The 18,531-nt window shown below is 41.6% G+C and overlaps 1 protein-coding gene across 2 annotated transcripts in view; it reads left to right on the top strand.

Annotated features, from left to right (window-relative positions):
• Positions 1-18,531, top strand: part of STAB2 (stabilin 2) — a 91,507-nt gene that overhangs the window by 22,442 nt on the left and 50,534 nt on the right. For both annotated transcript variants that reach the window (XM_083812325.1, XM_083812324.1), the window contains exons 10-26: positions 362-495; positions 3,150-3,232; positions 3,739-3,888; positions 5,119-5,262; positions 6,022-6,084; positions 6,177-6,296; positions 6,746-6,799; positions 7,917-7,997; positions 8,831-8,983; positions 11,372-11,434; positions 12,225-12,308; positions 13,815-13,901; positions 14,420-14,531; positions 15,774-15,954; positions 16,957-17,050; positions 17,853-18,011; positions 18,392-18,487. In XM_083812325.1, coding sequence (XP_083668451.1) covers positions 362-495; positions 3,150-3,232; positions 3,739-3,888; positions 5,119-5,262; positions 6,022-6,084; positions 6,177-6,296; positions 6,746-6,799; positions 7,917-7,997; positions 8,831-8,983; positions 11,372-11,434; positions 12,225-12,308; positions 13,815-13,901; positions 14,420-14,531; positions 15,774-15,954; positions 16,957-17,050; positions 17,853-18,011; positions 18,392-18,487 — 1,858 coding nt within the window. The remainder of the gene's footprint in view (positions 1-361; positions 496-3,149; positions 3,233-3,738; positions 3,889-5,118; positions 5,263-6,021; positions 6,085-6,176; positions 6,297-6,745; positions 6,800-7,916; positions 7,998-8,830; positions 8,984-11,371; positions 11,435-12,224; positions 12,309-13,814; positions 13,902-14,419; positions 14,532-15,773; positions 15,955-16,956; positions 17,051-17,852; positions 18,012-18,391; positions 18,488-18,531) is intronic.

Here is an 18,531-nt window from a genome sequence, read left to right as displayed (position 1 = left end):
AAAACAGCAGGGATTTAAGGGCACTTTTGCTGCAAAGTGATGCAGTTTCACATTCATCACACTGCAGAGTTGAGACTTAATATAAGCCACAGAAGTGGCTACAGGAGAAAGGAAAATTTACAGCTAGCCAAGTGATAATCAAATTAATATCATTATCCATTAAATGACAAAATGCATACACCATCCTACCACCAACTGTTACCTTACAGCATGCTGAAGGAAAGATGCAAAATTAAAATGCATTATTGTTCCTGAATAAGCCTTCAGAAAAGTAGTTAATAACACCTGGAGCATGCTTAGCTAGAGCCTTACTGACCCCACAGTGCATCAACACACAGCTAAAGCGGCAATCCCTTCGCAGGTGTACGTGCCAGAGGGGCTTTGTGGGGAACGGGTTTGTGTGCTACGGAAGCATCATGGAGCGCCTCCAAGACCTGAACACCGAAGTGGGAGGACGGTGGCAAGGCAAGCTGACATCCGCCTTGTCGCTCATGGGTAAGTGAGCACACAGTCACCTCCTGCCCTGTCTTCCTCACCACGTCCCTGGCAGCAGGATCATGCCACCAAAGGCACAAAACAGTGCACACCGCTCACCACAGACTCCCTCTGGACACTTAGAGCTGCCTTTGCTCACCATGTTAAGCAACCTCTAGAAATTTCCAAGCATAAGTGATAAATATGGTCCCATGATCCCTCACACATGATTTGGTATGACCAGTGGGTTTTGCCTCACAGGAGGATAAACCTCTCCATCCCTAGCCCCATTGCTTTGGATAACTGATATTTGATACAGAAGAAAGCATGGAAACCCACCAAAATATCACAGTTACCAGCTGGGTCTTTCTTTTCCAGTCCCCAGCCATCAGCAGTGGCATTGCTTTCACCAGGAAAGAGGAGAGAGGAGAGGGGAAGAGACCATTGCCATCCATAGCTGCCATCACCCTCAGGACCTCCTTTCTGATCCCCACCAGAACACATTGACCACAGCTGGGGGACAGGGGTCTCCACGTTTCTAAGTTGTCTGCAGAGATAGGTGGAGCCCATTAGGGCTCATGGACGATATGTCCACCACCAAAGCATCTGAAATGTCCTGCAGAGCTGTAGGATAGGACTGCCAGCTGCAGAGCAACCATTTCTCCATCAGAAACTCTGTGTTCGACAAAAATCCTGCTAAACCACAATCCCCCCAAAGGAACGTTTCAAACTCAGTGCATTGGCATTTTCCAACATAAATTTGACCTGTTCCATTACCCTTGTTTTAGGAAAGTATTTTAGTAACATAGTAAGGCATGGAGAAGCTAGTTCTTCAGCCACGCTTTAGCACATTTGGGTATTTAAATACCAACTCATATTATCCCACACTAATAATAAATTTATATCTATCATGCCATAATATCCAAAGCCAACAAGGCAGCTGTCATTATCCTACATATCATCTAATTGTACAGATCAGTGATAACGTATCAGATAAAAATGATGAAATTTGAGAAATGGGAGGAAAGGTGTTAACTACTTAAATTAGATCATAATGTAAAATCCATTTCCAATGCAGATCCAAATACTTGCTCTGTAGCTGAATTTTATTATTCGAGACAAATGCAATCCTATAATCGGATGAGCTGCAAATCCTTGGTATTTATGAGGTTTGAAAATGCAACAGGAGAGCAGCAGAAGGAAACATCCCAGAAAGCACTAAATAGGAAGGATGGTAGCAGCAGAAGGAATTTCTGATGGCAGGACAAAGATTTTAGAAAACGTGCATTTGTACACAGAACTTTTCTTGGGAAATGAAAGGCAAATAAAATGGCAAAAAGGTATAAAAAAATTAAAGGATTCTTTTAGCTAGCTAGATGAGTCACCCTCCTCAAAGATGTTCATATCTGTTTGAAATTGTGGCACAAAACCAAAAAATCTGAGGTGTCCAAAGAAATGAGTGCAGCCTTTAGCATTTATTGCAGCCACCTTGTGAATAGAACATAACTATCTTTACCACCTTCTGTTGCAATGTCAAAAATTTAAGCCATGAACAAACACTGCTAGAATCAAGGTGGATTTTTGAATTAGATTTACAAATATGAAAAAATCCCTCCTGTTTAATATAATTTGCTTGGTTCTTCTCACTGAGCCCAGCAACTAAGAAAAAAGGCCCTCGATTACCAACCAGAATAGAGTAAGAATCCTACATAGCTGACCAAGGACAAAACCTGGCAATTGCCGTCACATTCAGCACTGAAAACAGGTATATATTGCCTCAGCACTGAGAGCTAAGTTGAAATTTTTCTGTGTTTCTCCTTCTGTCTGAAAAGTGCATGGCATGCTGAGTGCTACCATTTGTCAACAACAATCCAAATGTTATGTTATTTGGTTAAATTTTGGACTTATATGTGCCATATGATTCACCAGTCAGCAGCTATAAAGACACATTAACTGCATAGGTTATTTTACAGTACATTCACTCCACATTAATGTCTTTCAAAAACTAAGAATATAAAGCAGAATAATCCAGACAATGTATTAATTTTAAGATATATTCTGTGGTACAACATACCCATAATGACTATAAAGATGCTTTTTTTTCACTTCTAATTTTAAAACTCTGGGAAAAGAACTGATTATTAGAAATATTTAATGGCTTCAGCTACAGACTCAATAGTCTTCTATGGCTGTCTTGGAAATGGAAATACCATCTGGGTAGCAAGCAAACTCTAATTAACTTGCAGTACATCAGCTTTTATTACCAGCTATGTGTTTGCTGATATTTGCATTACCAGCAGGTTGTCAACCGCATATCCCTCACCCCATGAAGCCTGAATTGATTTAAATCAGGAAGACATTTCCCTGCAAAAGCACAGCTCTAAAGCAGTGCTGTTTTCGTGGCCATCACCCTGGCTTGCATGCCATGGAATCCAGGGTACTAAAAGCATTCTGAGTATTTTGCCTCATCCTGGGTTTAATACGCAGCAGCACCTGGATTTAACATTCCACTGTCTTTCCACAATTCATCTTCTAGAATCTTAAATTAACATTTCGTAATCACAGATACTATACTTGCTTGTTCTGCCCTTGCATACCTCACACAGACTATAGAGTCCCTTCCTTTAATGAGCTTTTAAATACTCAATTACCTTTTTTTCTCCTCTCCTTATAAGAAAATGTCTATGAATGGCCACTGAGTAACCTGGGACCATTTACCGTGCTTGTACCAACAAACAGGGGACTCAAAGGTACCAATGTAAGTAAACAACTAGGGTTTTGAATGAGAGAGATATAGCTTCTTCAGAAATTTAATCTGCATTGAAAGCACTTTGATTCAACAGATTCAGAACTTTTTGCTCTAGTACACTTTTGGCATACCATTTAAGTCTAGAGACCAGAGACTGTCTTTTTACTGTTTGAAATAAAAGCAAAATAGTTTGGTGAATCAGGGTAGAATGCAGTCATGTTTTAAGTAAACTTTGGATTCTCCCACATGTATGCTTGAGGGTTTTTCACTTGAATTAAGAGCTGAATTTTCATCAGAAAGACCTAAAAGTGATCCTTTATATAAGAGTGATTAAAAAAAAAAAAACGCTTTTACTGGTGGGGTGGTTTGGTAGTGTATTTTTGTTTGTGTTTTTGTTTTGTTTTGAATGTGGCCTCATTTCCAAAAGCTTAACATAGAAAAAAACATTCACTATGATTTATTTTTTTTAGATGAAGCCTGTATTAAAATAAATCTTTCTTCTTTTGTTTTTCTAGATAAAGGACCTTCTGAGTAATAAACTGAAAGCACAGTACTTTGTGAAACTCCATATAATTGCTGGTCAACTGGATACCAGTAGCTTGAATAATACTAATGTAATATATACTTTAACTGGCAAGTCAGGAGAGATATCAAGGGGAGAAAAGGTAAGTGACCTTCCAGCCTACATCAGCAAGGATACTACTTCATGGTTTTAATTCAACAAGCAGTATAAAATGTCTTTCCTCTGTGAGGCATCAGGCTGCAGAAACTTAAAACCTCACTGGCAACAAAATCAGTGAAAACAGAAGTTACTTTTATAACTGCATCATTGCTGAGTAACCACAGCTCTAAAATGTAGAGTTAACACAGCTCATCTTAAGTCATCTTAAATCTGCAGACATAGCCAACAGAGCTAGAGGGGGCATTAAAAGAGCACAAAAACTATGAGGTGGTGTGGGGAGGTAAAAGCCCAGAGCTTATGCTGGAAACACTGTATTCAGCTCACACAGAGCAAGCACTGACTGCATTGCAGATCCCATCTTCCACTGAGTATCAGCCTGGACATCCTTTGAACAATGCAGGAAATAGAAGTCTTCAACATAAATAAAATTCACATGGCAATTTATCATGAAAAATGTGGGGTGAAGTTCATCACAACCCTGTCTATTTGATGTTAGCAAACATTAGGGCAGTCTGATGCCACGTTTTCAAAAATGTATTCTCTACAGCTGTTATAACAGATTTTATTAGATTTTTCAAGAGCTATTCTTCTTGGTCCAGTAAATGTCTTTTAATGACTTGAGCCTGTGTAAGAGCTGAAATAAAGTACTTCTCATGTTTTCTAGTAAATCAGTGGCATCTGAGAAAATAGATCTATTGTATTTCTTTAATGAGCACACATTCCATTTGTAACAGGAAAATATCATTGCTGTCTGAGGCATGCTAGCTTCCTGCAGGCTTCAGAACAGTGCACAATCAGCAACATCTTGTTGTTTTAAATATACATATAATATAAGGAAATGGTTTGTAGTCCCTTAAGATTATGGGAGTTGACCCATTCACTGCAATCACATTTTAAATCATTTCCTGCCAGATTTTTATTAGTAGCAGTCATCAGAGCTCTCTCAGGTATGCTGCTCCCAGGTCACTCCCCCATACCTGCTTCTCTTCCAAACTTTGCTGTTCTGAAACAAAATAACAAGGTCTCAATCCAAATTCAAAGGATTTTTTTCCATTTCCTTGATAGGCATTGGAAGCAACCTTTAGCCTCCCCAGATTTAAATGGCCCAGATGTTGGCGATGGAAGCAGCTGTTAGATATTATTCAACATGCATGCTCTGCCTGTTGTCATTCCATGATAAAGAGCTCACTACTCACTGCCTGTCTTCTTTCAGGATAATCAGCTAAGAATTAGAATCCAGGGGGGAAGGAGGAAAGGAAAACTTTTGCAGGGCAATATTATTGCTTCCAATGGAATTTTGCACATTTTTGACAAATCCATGGACAACATAGAGCCAACATTTGAAAGCAACAAAGAGGTGAGATGTATGCTATACACACACAATGTTGGACTTTCTTTTACAACAGTTTCACGTTCATTTAATGCAAAGGAGTGTAACTGACAGCAGCTAGACAAACTCTGCTGAGACACTGAGCATCAACTCAGAGAAACAACATTCAAGGTGGAAAGTAGCAATCCAGTTTCTAAGGCAGACAGACACTTTCTCTTCTGCCAAGCTGGTCCATAGACATGGTTGTACTCACAGCATTTGAGTTGTTCATTCACAATCAGTTCATTTCACTGAACAGAACAACAAACTAGAACAAGGAACATTTAGATAGATTCCAGGCAAGGCTTGTATTCAAACCAGCACGCACACACACCAAAGGCTAAAATTACAAAAACTTTTAAGTTGGGATGCTTTGGGTTTTTTAGTGCCCAGCTTAGTGTTCAGCAGTTATGTGCTGTTTTTGTGAATATTTTCTTCTTCTGCCCTTTTTCATTGAGAATGCACAAATAATAACTCTTCACACATACGTGTGTATGTTCTGTGCCCACACAGTATTTCAGAACAATGACAACCTCTAACTCTAAGCCAGCATTGCATGAGGACTAGAAGACCCTTTCATCTCAGTTGTTTCCAGACAGCACATCCACACAAACCACACGAAGAAACAAATACATTCAGATCTCTAATAACTGAGATCCATACAGTAATTCAAAAACTGTCTTATAAGAACTGCCGTTCATTCTAAGTAACCCAACTAAAATAAATCTTATGTTCATCTTATTTTAGGAAACCATAATGTCAGTGCTTCAAGATAATGGAAAACACAGCCAATTTACATCTTTGATAGAGGTAAGGATCCAGAAAAGCAATTCCATAAAGCTATTTCAGGATGTTTTCCAACATTAATATGTAATTTCACTTATACTCTTAAACCAAAACAGAAAACTGGCCTGGGAATGGATTTACAGCAGGAGAACAGACCTTACACAGTCTTTGTTCCAAGTAACGGAGCTCTGAGTAATATGAAAGCTGAGGATATGGATTATCTGCTTTCTGCAGAGGTACAGACTTTCTATAGTACAAATTGTTCTTAGAACTCTCTGCCCTAGGAGGCATCACCCCTGTATAGGGGGATGATCAGCGGGAGCGGGTGCCACAGGGGCCCTACCGACTGGGGTTGCCACTGGTAGGAGGACCTCAGCGTCATGTCCCCTGGCTACCCCCTGCCTCTACTGGTGGACACACAAGTCATTGAGGGCTGAGAGGACGGGGTGCCTCTGGGGAAACCAGGGATGGCTCACAGTATGTGAAAGGTCCATGTTGAAAAAAAAAAAAGTGACAGAGGGGCAAGAGCATGGACTGGCAGGACACATGCCATGAGCTAAGCACCACCACTGACTCGGAACTTTCCAGCTTCAGCTGATGACCTCATGCCCATGCCCTCTCACAGGCCGGGTTGGGTTTGCATTACTCACGCTGGGCTAAGAAATCCTCTTTCTTGTTTTTGCAGGGTTCATGGAAGCTGCTGGAGCTAGTCCGATACCACATTGTTTCCAATGCTGAGGTGAGTGTGGATGCTTTACTGGCTCAGGAGCATAACAGCATTTTCAGATCTTTTTCCACTCTGAAGGCAGTGGTTTTCAAAGAATGACATCCACTCAGTACACCCCACAGCAAGGCTTCAAAGGAAGGCAGCAATGCCTTTGCTAAGGGCAGTCACACCTAAAGGTCCGTAACAGACAACACAAGCCTTTTACCCCAGGCCTACCAATCCAAGTAAAACCCTGCCAGGAGACATGGGGTAGTTCTCAAATCATGGCAAATAAAAACTGTTGTGTAACACTAATGTGTTACATGCATGGAACTATTCCTACTTTAAAATACACCTTTTGGTAATGGAGACTTAGCCCAAGCTGTAAAATATATATATATACACACATGCACACAGGCATCCTGAACCTGTTGGGGGTGATGTCAGCTTAGTAGGGCTACAGGGATGAGTAGCAGGAAGAGAAGACTTGCTATTGAAATAAAGTTCTCTCTGATCCAATTCTGCAAAGATTAGCATCTGTCTTCCATTTATCAGAGGGGGATGGTTTTGTCATCTTCTAAAAAAGCTCCCTGTATTTTTATTCCTTTCTGTGCTGGAAACAAAAAGCAAAAAAGCAGAAGCCAGCCCACCACCAACTGAGGCTGAAAGAGGGTGAAGTTCATTCCCACCTCAGCCCCTGCTTTGAGGAAGGAAGGACGTGCTCACGAATCCTCACGGACAGGGCCCAAAGCAAAGGTCACCACCCTGTCCACAGCACAAGACCCACGCACCCCTTCACAGGATATCAGCGCTGCCACTTCCACAACAGTCTAAGGATGCAAACAGGGCTATTTTTAGGGAGAGGTGATAATTTTACTTAAACTGAATGCTATAGATAAGAGGGAATATTAATGTACTTTTGAGCAACAAGCTGTTCAGATGCAGCAAGCTCAGCTGAAGTTTAAAATAATCATTCTAACTTCATTATGCTAACAGGTTAGCCAATGCAAAGCTGCCCATAGGGCTAGAAAAAAAAATCGCAGTAATTTGCTCACCCCAAAGGTAAAAGTGTTCTTTCTTGTGAAATCCATCCGGACTTGAAAAGAATAATGATGTTACATTTCTTTTAATCAACTTACATTCATTTCAGCTAGAGGTTGCCAGCCTCATCTCAATAGAGCACATCCGAAGCATGGCGAAGCAGTTCCTTTACTTTAACAGGACCAGCACTGTAAGTCCAAGGCAGCTTTCGCCTGTGACCGGCTCCCTCTGAGCTTGGCAGCTGTTTGCATGTGGAGGGGAAACAGGGAAGCTGGGGGAAAAACTAGAGGAATTACTTGCTGTAATGAGGCAGAAATTTCCAGCCTGACATACCCAGAAACTGCTAGAGATTAGTACTGTAAAGGATATAGGGCAAATGACTGGTACGTAAGGACAGCCTGCAGTCTCTTTTCTTATGATTAGCCCCAGTCCAGGAATGCTCTTTATTTATGCTCTGTATAGTTTTTGGAATTGTTTTAAAGACTTCTCAGTGTGTATATAGATATTTTTCATTCCTTTTAATACTATATTCTCTGATCCTGACAAGCATAGTGAACACTTTTTAAAAGTGTTACTTTGCCAGTTAGTGCTTTTGCTGAAGCAGACTACTCAATATATTGAATTCCCCTCTGTTCTTTGCATATTTTAGCCAAAATGTGAGTATTCTAGAGAAAATCCCACTTTGCTCCTTTGTCAGAGAGGGCACCACAGAACCCAAGGCTATGTCCACTTTTACCAGGGTCCTGGAGCCATCAGCGGTCTTCCTATTTTGGCCAGTCTTTTAGTCACCAGTTCCACAGGATAACAATGCGGATTAAGAGGAAAATGTTAGAGGCCCCTGCCATAGACCAAGTAAATACCAAAAAAAAGGGGGCAACTTAGGCATGCTTCTTGCATTACTAAGTGTAAAAAAAAATCTAGATATACGATTAAAAGTGAGAAATATGACTAAAAAAATTAAAATGAAATTATCAGAAATTGAGAAGCTATAAGATTTATTAATAATAATTTACTGTTTCATAGGGACAAGTCTTGGTAAGCGGAGAAGAAATGGAAGAAACAGACATTGTTGCAAAAAATGGTCGCATTCATACCCTTGCAGGAGTTCTTATCCCACCCACCATCATTCCAATTCTACCACATCGGTGTGATGAGACAAGAAGTCAAGTTGCAATGGTAAGGGAATTACAAAAAAAAACAACATCAAAAAATCAATAGCTTTCAACTACTCCATGTAACATGCATTAAAAAATGGAAAATCGATATACCAATGAAATATAGCCACCCGGTTAGCAGTGCAGTACAGATAATTTGCAAACAGGGCACTCATTTGAGCGCACCCAATATCATTAAGATTCATCTAGTTCCTGCACTAGTCCTTTAAATATGTTGTCTCTAGTCAAGCATTCTCCTCCAGTTCTTGCATCCCACTTGTGCATACAAGTGCACCTTAAGCAATGACGAGTTCCCAGGAAATCTACTTAAGACCCATATTTTAATTTCTACTAACTACGTAGGAAAAGGAATCAAGTTAAAATAACTGATTTAATATTAGTATATGAGAAATCTGTGATTTTCAGAAGCCAAGACTTCTCCTAGGCCTACTTTCTGCCAGTTTTCTTCAAATTAGGATTTATAAAACTATTTCATATTTCAGTGATTGGATTTCAAAGACTCACAGAATGTTTGAGGTTGGAGTTGACATATCTTGTTCAGTTTGGTAACACATTACAGGCGTTTACACTTGGTAACAGATGCTGCTGTTTCCGGTAAGAAGCCCAGGCATCAAACTGAGCTTTTAGTTTGCAGTAAGCGTGGCTCCTGTGAGCACTCACTGGACAGAGTTCAAACATGTATCTGGGCCAGTAACAGTTCTGGTACAATAATGCAGTACAATTACCAGCTGAACTTACAAGAGCCCAGAACCACAGCCTCGAAACAGATTCTCAGCAGAGCTGGACAGCATCAAAATTTGATGAAGAAAACAGAAGAGCTGGCAGCAAAGTACTATTACCTGTGGCAGAGACTCAAAAGTGCCACATGCACAATATATTCATAAATCAAGCAGAGCACCAAGCAGCACTGACACCTAGAACACTTCAGTAATTTGAATTCCTTACCAGAAACCTACCTATAATCAATTTCTGGCATTGCTCAATGCTAATGTAAGACTGAGAAAAACAATTTAAAGAAAAAATAAATAACACCTGTCACAAAAATACTTCCTCAAACTCAAGTTAGGCACTTTGTCAGCTCTGAAATTTTCATGCGTAGTTAAAAATACAGTTTAATATCCAAAGCTTTAAAGCAGAGCACTACTGCCAAGGAGAATACCAGAATGGAGCAATGGCTTTGCTATTCTTTGCTGACATTTTGAATCTTGATCACTCTCAGAAAATAAGAACAATACCACCTTGTAAATACAACTTGTGGTACCAGTGAGAAGCGACAAGGTTTGTAAGACCTGGCAGTTACACTCATCTACAACAACTGTACATCCCTAAAGGCAGAACTATAACACTAACACATGCATATCCACGCAGCTGCACCTGAATACTGGTAATAACTGCCAGCCTCAAAATATGCAGAAAACTGATGGAGTACAAACAGTACAAACGCATTAGTGTCCAGCACTCTTAAAAGCTTAACTGAACAAGAGCACTGCTTATTAATGGTTTCACGAAACACACAGGAGGCACTCTGGCTCCTCAGCACATGCTGAGTGTGGGGACTTGGGCTGACCTCGTGGGCTGACTTGGGGTGACCTCTGAGAGGACGTGCTCTGACCACTGGAGCAGCAGCTGTCCTCAGACGTCTTCTCTACCTCCTCGCAGAGATCCTCACTCCCACAGCAGACTTAGTGGCAGGGAATATGCGTGTGTGCTTCAGATGCTTCCATGCAAAGATGGTATCTTAGTCTGCTGCTGAATATGGGCAGAGCTCTGAAACAAGACATTGCACAGAAATGCAGACACGTTTCCCTGTCCCCATCCTACGGCGTGGCTGTGGGGACAGAGAGGAATCTCATCCTCCAGAAGAGGGAGGAGCAGGTACACATCATGGCTGAGACCGTCCCAGGTGGAGAAAGGAAGTGATAGGTGATGCTGAGCAGAACTGAGCATCAGGGAGAGCAATGCCCTCAGAGGCACTGCTTACATACAAGACAAATTTCAGTTGAGTCTCATATGTAGACAGCATGTACAGATTTGTGGTCTTCCTAGGAAGGAATAAAAATTATTATAGAAGTTAAATATAGACTGCACCAGATCCTCAGACAATCTTAATTAATGTATTATACCATGTCGAGCAAAGGACACGCGTTCATTTGTGCCCATGGTTGTCTTCTGTTTAGGAAGCTGCCAGGTCTTTAAAAGAACCTGCGAGAAGGAGCAAATATCAGAGCCAGCACATATAGCTGCTGTTCAGTTCCAGATCCATGCTGTAACAGTTAAAATTCACAGGAAAGACATACTTAAAATTTACAATATCTGTTGTCCATAAGTATGTATCTCAGTAGATGGTATAAGGCCTTGTCAAATGAAAATCCTTACTGTCTCCATCTAGGGTATCTGTGCAAGTTGTTTCTCACATGCATTGACTCCCTGTCCAGCGGATTCAAAGCCAATCGTAAGTGACATTTCCTGACAGATTCCCCCCACTGTACAAAATGCATAGATTCCTCTGTGTTGTTTGCTGCTCTCCCGATACAGTGAGAAAAAGAACCAGATAGCAATATGAAGAACTGCATAAACATACAAATACAGGCAGTAACTTAAACTCTTTTTGGCAATGATCTGGCATCAGGTAATTTCAGCATTACTTTGCTGTAGCAAGATCCTTCATAGACTTCATAGCAGCTATGACTTTTTTCTCAAGTAAAAGATCTATTTAGGGTATGGATTGGCAGAAGAGAGAGGTGAGGAATGAGAATTGCTATGATTATCCTTTGAGAGTTAGTAAATGAAAAATAGAGGAGGGATACATTTAAATTAGGCCAGACATCTGTTAAAAATTTCCTTTTAATTAAGCATCCTCCCAGAAGTAACTGTCTGCAGTAGAAGCTTCGGAATGGACAGAAAATCTTCCATCTGCTTCCCTCTAAGAGATGCAAATCTAGCTGCATGTTCCTCCAGATATAAAAACTGAGTCTAGCTGTCACAGGAATTTTATTCCCCATGTTATAAAAATTCACTGGTAGTTTGTCCTATATGCCACATTCAGTAATAACCACAGGTAAAAAGGAAAATCATATTATGAAAGATATGCATAATTCTATAAATTTTAAAAATGGGAAAATGTGACACTATGACAAAGTGCTCTGATCCCCAGTTAAATTATGCTTCAGTATTAAGACTGTATCACAGCACTGTACATTGCTTAGAAATACTAATGCTTCGATTTTTTTTGCATATTTCAGCCTTTCTTAAAGAGGAGATGCATTATTGAAGGCCCAACCTTTCCAAAAACTGGCTGTGCTAGATACTGCAATATAACAGTAAAGGTACACAGTTATGGTTCCTTAAGGTGGAATGTATGTAAGTTTTGCAGTGGGTTGTCTTTTGCATTGTGAACTTTATTTTTGGAGTAGAGACACATGGAGATGTCCATGTACTTTCCATATCACTTTTCTACAGGTGGCTGAGAGCAAAATGCCTGCCAGTATCCCCTCTACTACCTGAAATAACTCCCCTCCACAACACATGCTTACATCAGTACCTCCACAATGAGGTTTTTTTTAGCTGCCATGTGTTATTGACAGCAACAATCTCATACTAACTGAGAGGTTTTCACATCAGGCTTCTAGCCAAAATGTGATGGTCCCATACAGCTTCACTCATGAAGAACAGCAGAGTGTGGGATCCCTGGTCCCAGCTTTTCCTGTCCCAGGACTTCAGGTGCTACTTGGTAACAATGAATGGCAAACAATCCCAAAAACCATGCCTCACTTGCTCTGCTTGGCAAGCCTAGTCCTCATAGAAGCCTTTGGCCCGTGGGAGGGGCTTACACCTTCCCTGGCTCCCAGGACTCCTAAACAGGCTGCATGTCTGTAAGCTCTGAAAACCTTTTGCTAATTATTTCCTTGAATTACACATGTAAATGAGGTTCTTTGTTTTTTTTTCCCCTAATACAGTTTCTGTATTTCTGATACATAAACAGATCAAGCAGCCAATTCATGAATAGAACAAACAACACATCCAGGAAAAACATTTAGGGCTGTGTAATGATAAAATCCCATATTGATGCACTGGGGGAAGGAAGAAGATCAAAGCAGCATGTCTAGCTTTCACAGCATCTCTCAGGGGTAAAATATCTCTTACAGTTCTCCATCTCAGATGCAGAGGAGACAGACTGACTCAAATTGCACTGCACATCATAAGGCAAATATGAAAGCACACACAAGTCAACATGCAGATATGTCTGTAACTGGTGACGGGACATGCATATCTAATGCTGATGAATTTGACAATAGCAAGGGAGGGTATGCAGTGGTTTGCCTTGTCCCTCTCATGGGCTGCCTATACCCCTCCTGGTTTTAACAAAACCACTGCAGATACAGTTCAGGTTCAACATAAGCTTTTTATGAGCCAGTTACCCCAGCAGACCTTTGCCAGAGGACTAAAACCAGATGGAGAGATGTCTTTTGTGCTCTGCCTCCACACAAAGGCTCTAGAAAAAAGGATGCTTTCAATGTGCTGTGCGGTACCTGCCAAGGAAGAGCAACCTTGAAATGTCAGAGTCTGGCCCAGATGTAGAGGCCAGGCTCACTCTGGCCTCTTCCAGTCAGCCCAGAAAACAGATTTCATGCCGTCTCCCTATTCCTGCAGAAGATCTCTCTCTTTTATTTTTTCCCTTCAGAAACTGCTGCAGCCCCCATCCCTGAGACCAGCCCTGGTGTCTCCCCCTAATCGGCCCCCTGTAAATACAGGGTAACTCAGGCTCCATCTGTCCTGCTCGGAACGAAGGATTATTTCAGATGACAGGCATCAGTATTTGCTTCATTTTGCAGGAACCGAAGTGTTGCAGAGGCTTCTTTGGCCCCAACTGCAGTCCATGCCCAGGAGGTTTCTCCAAACCCTGCTCAGGAAATGGGCAGGTAAGCATAGCATCCTGAAATATCGTGCATTCACTCGACACTGGGGAGGATGGACTGTCTCCCAGAAGTCCCTGAACTCCTGCACTGCAGGAATTAAGGGCTCCGCAAGAGCTGCACACTGCTTTTACATCCAGTGATGGCATGAATTTCAGGTTCAGCTATTCAGAGGAGGGAAAATGAATTGGTCTCTTCTCCAATTGACAGTTTCACTGGTCCCAATACGCAGCACATGTGCAAGGCTGGGGTTGAGTGACCCACTGATGCTTTTACTTTGCACAGTACAGGGGAACGATCAGATCGCTATTCTTGTTTTTAAACTGCAAAGGTAGACACTGCCACAGAGTATAACTACATGCACAAGGAAAGCTTCTGCACTGAAAGATTTTTCATTAAAGCTGAGATTCTTCCTAGTAGTCTGTCACAGGCACAGCATGGACAGGCCTACAGCGTCTTCACAAAGGAGAGATAAAGACGTATTTCAATTTATACATAAAGATCACCTCTCTTCTATATTGCAGTGCATGGATGGCCTGTATGGAAATGGGACCTGCATTTGTGCTGAGGCATTTCAAGGCTCGCACTGCCAGTTCTGCTCAGACCCTGGCAAATATGGACCTCAGTGTGACAAAAGTGAGTACAGCCACACTTCTTCCACTCAAGATCATGGGATTTTTCTTTGGACCCTTGCCACTGTGGCAGGAGGTAACGGCTAGATAAATTGTATGTCTAGCAGATAAGCTGGGTGTCTCTGGGACAGGTTCATTTCTTATTTCAAAGGGATGCACATAAGCCCAGAGTCAGTGAAAAATCTTCTCACTGGTTTAAGCGGGCTTTCTGTAAGGCTCATTGCTCACTTTATATTGTGTTGTTCCTTTCCTTTCTGTCTCCCTCACATGAGTAATTGAAAAGAAAATCTTATCTATTCATTGCTGTTCTGCTGTTGCTCACACTTAGAACAGAATCTGCCTGCAATGACAAAACATATGCAATCTAAGAACAAATTAATCTATAAACAGATTGTGTTTAGGGCCACCTAATAACTATCCCTGCTAAATATTTTCTGATCTTTTGAATAGTTTATAGGTCTATCTGTCATCTTCTATAAACTGTGTCAAACTATACTGCATTTTAGAGTCTACAGAATAGGTGACATCAAATATATTTATATTCCCTGTCTCTGTAATTGTTTTTTAATCTTTTTGCTATGAAACAGCCTGTCATTCAATAAACACAGCTCACTCTAAGGTTTAGAGGTACATGGATAACAACTGAAAAACAAATTCTGTCAGAAGAGGTGGTATTGCCTAAGCTCCAGTCCTGGCCAAGCAGTCTGTGTTGGCTTAACTAGCCGCTACTGGCACTTCTTGGGATTGTAAAAGCCTCGCCTACCATGCCCACTGGGCATTGCTATGCCTAGCAGCAGCACTCAGCCTATCCATAGCAGTGCCAGTAGGTCTGTGCTGCTACCATGTGCACTAGTACAGGCATTTCTACATTATATAATTTGTAGGATTGTGGACTCAGTATTAGAAGGCTTCTTACATCGTTGAAACTACACCAGAAGTTGTGCAATGAAAAAACTTTTGCCCTGATAACCTAAAACAGTATTTTTCCCCCTCTCTCTGAAGTACTTTAAATTTCACTGACAGATAAGTGCCCTACAAAGTCACCAGAAGTTTTAAATAGTTATCTATAAGACACCTGCAAAGACATGGATACAATAAACAGTAAGTCCCCCCAATAAAGAGAGACTTTAAAAATACAAAAGGTTAGATTCTAGAATAAAAGAGGAATTGATTTATAAGAACTTCTTTGTAAGGATAGATGCCTTTTCCCACTATAGAATTGCACATTTTGTTTTATCTCTGGTAGAGTGCCTCTGCATTTACGGGAAGTGTGATAACCGAATAGACAGTGACGGGATCTGTCTTCCTGGATCATGCAGAAGTGGATACACTGGGAAACTCTGTGATAAGCCCGTTGTTCCCTGCGAGCCCTCCCTACGGCTCTGCCACACACATGCAGACTGTCAGCTTAGTGATGGTGCAGTGAGGTAAGTCAGCAACTCACATCTAATTAATATTAACGAGGATGTGGCTCTTTCCAACTTTCTTGATCAAGACCGCACCTTGTAGCAGTACACAAATATCAGCCAATGAACTACTGCTTTGCAGCAAATAAGCATAACCATGCACTGCATCTATCTTCATTTACAAGACAGGAATTAAGAGTTCTCAGTGCCCCCATCCTGTACATTATACTTAGCCCCCATCCGATAGATGCATATGGATCTGACCCTTGTCATAAGGCAGCCTTCCTACTAACAGCTACAAGGATTCTTTATTTCTGACCTACCCTTAGTGAATTAGGATTTTGAGCTTTGCTGAAAAACATTGAAACTCCCACGTGGTTTGGGGATAGATAGATTGATCTAATTAGCTCAAGTACAATTTGGATGCCACAGCACTATGGGCTTGGACTGGCAGGACTGGTTACTAAACTCTGTTACTAGAACAGCTACAACTTGCTTATGCTCACCTTCACTGTCTCATGCAGCACATTTGCCTCGCATCACAGTGCATTTGTAATGAGTCACCGTATGAAAGAGAATGAGGATGTGCATGACTGAGCACTTCAGAAATTCCCTCCAGTATGTTCAATCTTGGGGATGGGGGACCAGGGAAACAGAGGAGCTCAATCTTGCATGCACTTCAGGGGGAGCTATCTGCGGAATCAATAAAGGAAAGAGCAACCACACCTCATAATTAATTTAGAGCTATTAGCTCACCTTTGCATAGATCACATGAGCACAGAATTAATTTCACCCCCCATCTTGTACACAGAGAACAGATCCCTCATTTGACTTAACCCAGTCACGTATTTTGGAAAAAAAAAAAAAAAAAAACAACATATGCACTTAAGCTATTTGCATTGTGAATCCAAGGTTACCGATTTTAAGCTGCCTATAAATAGCATGTTATAGTGGAAAACAATCCCTTCATTTTACAGCTGTCCTATCACATTTAATGACTCTCCCCTCCTCTCATCTCTATAGCTGCGTTTGCAAGCCTGGCTACGAAGGAGATGGCATGACCTGCAGCAAAGTTGATCCCTGTGCTAGTTTATACCCAGGTGGCTGCAATATCAATGTAAGTATGGGCTTTTCCCACAGGGCCTGACAGCACAGAAAAGCAGGCAGTAAACAAGGTTTGGCTGAAACTTTTGCAAAAAGCAAGTGTCACAATTTTTACTGCAGTTTCAAGTTATTTCTCTGATAGTGGCATTGCTATTGCTTAGACCTAAAGGCAGATGTCACCTAACTGTCCTGAACAGTGCCATGGAATTGCCAAGGTAAGCTGTGACACATTCTTGACAAAAAGCAGCAACACAGCTCTGTTTTATCCCACAGTGAAGATAAAAGAGGAATTTTACTTCATTTCAGAAATGGCTACAAGACTTAAAATATTTTCATTTTGTTACTTGGGTATGCACTACTTTAGTTGTTGCCCTCTCTCATAGGAACTGCTCGAAATTCTGCATACATGGGACTTTCCCTACAACTGGCATTTCCTGATCCCTGTACATGGGCCTAAGGTCTGATCCCAGAGACATTAGCACACAGGGATTTTATTTCCCTTCCTGTTCTGGGATCGGATGCTGGCTGGCTGTTAGCAGGAGCTTTGCCTTTTGGTCCCTGCCAGAAGCTCTCTGGATTAAGGAGGATTTGATGCTCCATGGTTTTCAGAGGAGGAAACTCTCCCCCTTTCTGCTGCCATAGCCAAGGGTCTACCTCTTTGCACCAAGTGTCAATTTTAACCAAAGGATCACAGCATGGTCCTGCTGCTGGTTGATGTGGGCAGGCCTCCCCAGCCCAGGTGCTGACCTCCAGGTTTGCATGCCATGGCCTATACAAATGGAGATGATTTTGTCTGGCCTCTGCACCCTCCCCAGGCTGAGTGCATACAGACGGGCCCAGGAGAGTACCTGTGTGCTTGCCAGGCAGGATGGACAGGCGATGGACGGGACTGCTCAGCCATCAACAACTGCCTGCTGCCATCTGTTGCTGGGTGCCACAAAAATGCTACCTGCATCTATGTTGGGCCAGGCCAGGTAAGTCCCTTCGCATTCATTCCCACCTTCCACACCTGTTCTCTGGCAGTTTTGCTCTGCCAGCATTTTCCACCCTTGTTCATCCACAAGTTCTCCCCTCCCTCATAGCTACAAACCCATTTCCACAGAGCAGCCTCCTGCCACTCTTATCCCTGTGCTCACTATGTGCTGTCATTCCAGCAGCAAATACTGTTAAGTAAGCATGCTAGGTGTCACGTATGAAGGTCTTCTGGATGTATTAGTCAGTGTCAGTCCACTCAAGTCAGTGGAATGACTTCATGGAGCCATGCAGAAGCACCAACAGGCTAATCTGTTGCATCTAGAATATGCACACAGTTTTAATCATCATAATGTATCACTGTCTTTTATTGAAACAACAGAATGACTGCAAGTGTAAAGATGGATTTCGGGGAAATGGAATTGAATGTACATCCATAAACTCATGCCTGGAACAAAATGGAAAATGCCATCATCTGGTGAGTAATAAGTCATTCCCCGAACAAAGTGTTCAGATAAATAT

This window comes from Anser anser (genome assembly GCF_964211835.1).
Source record: "Anser anser genome assembly, chromosome: 1".
Lineage (NCBI taxonomy): Eukaryota > Metazoa > Chordata > Aves > Anseriformes > Anatidae > Anser > Anser anser.
This window is presented reverse-complemented; position numbering and strand designations above follow the sequence as displayed.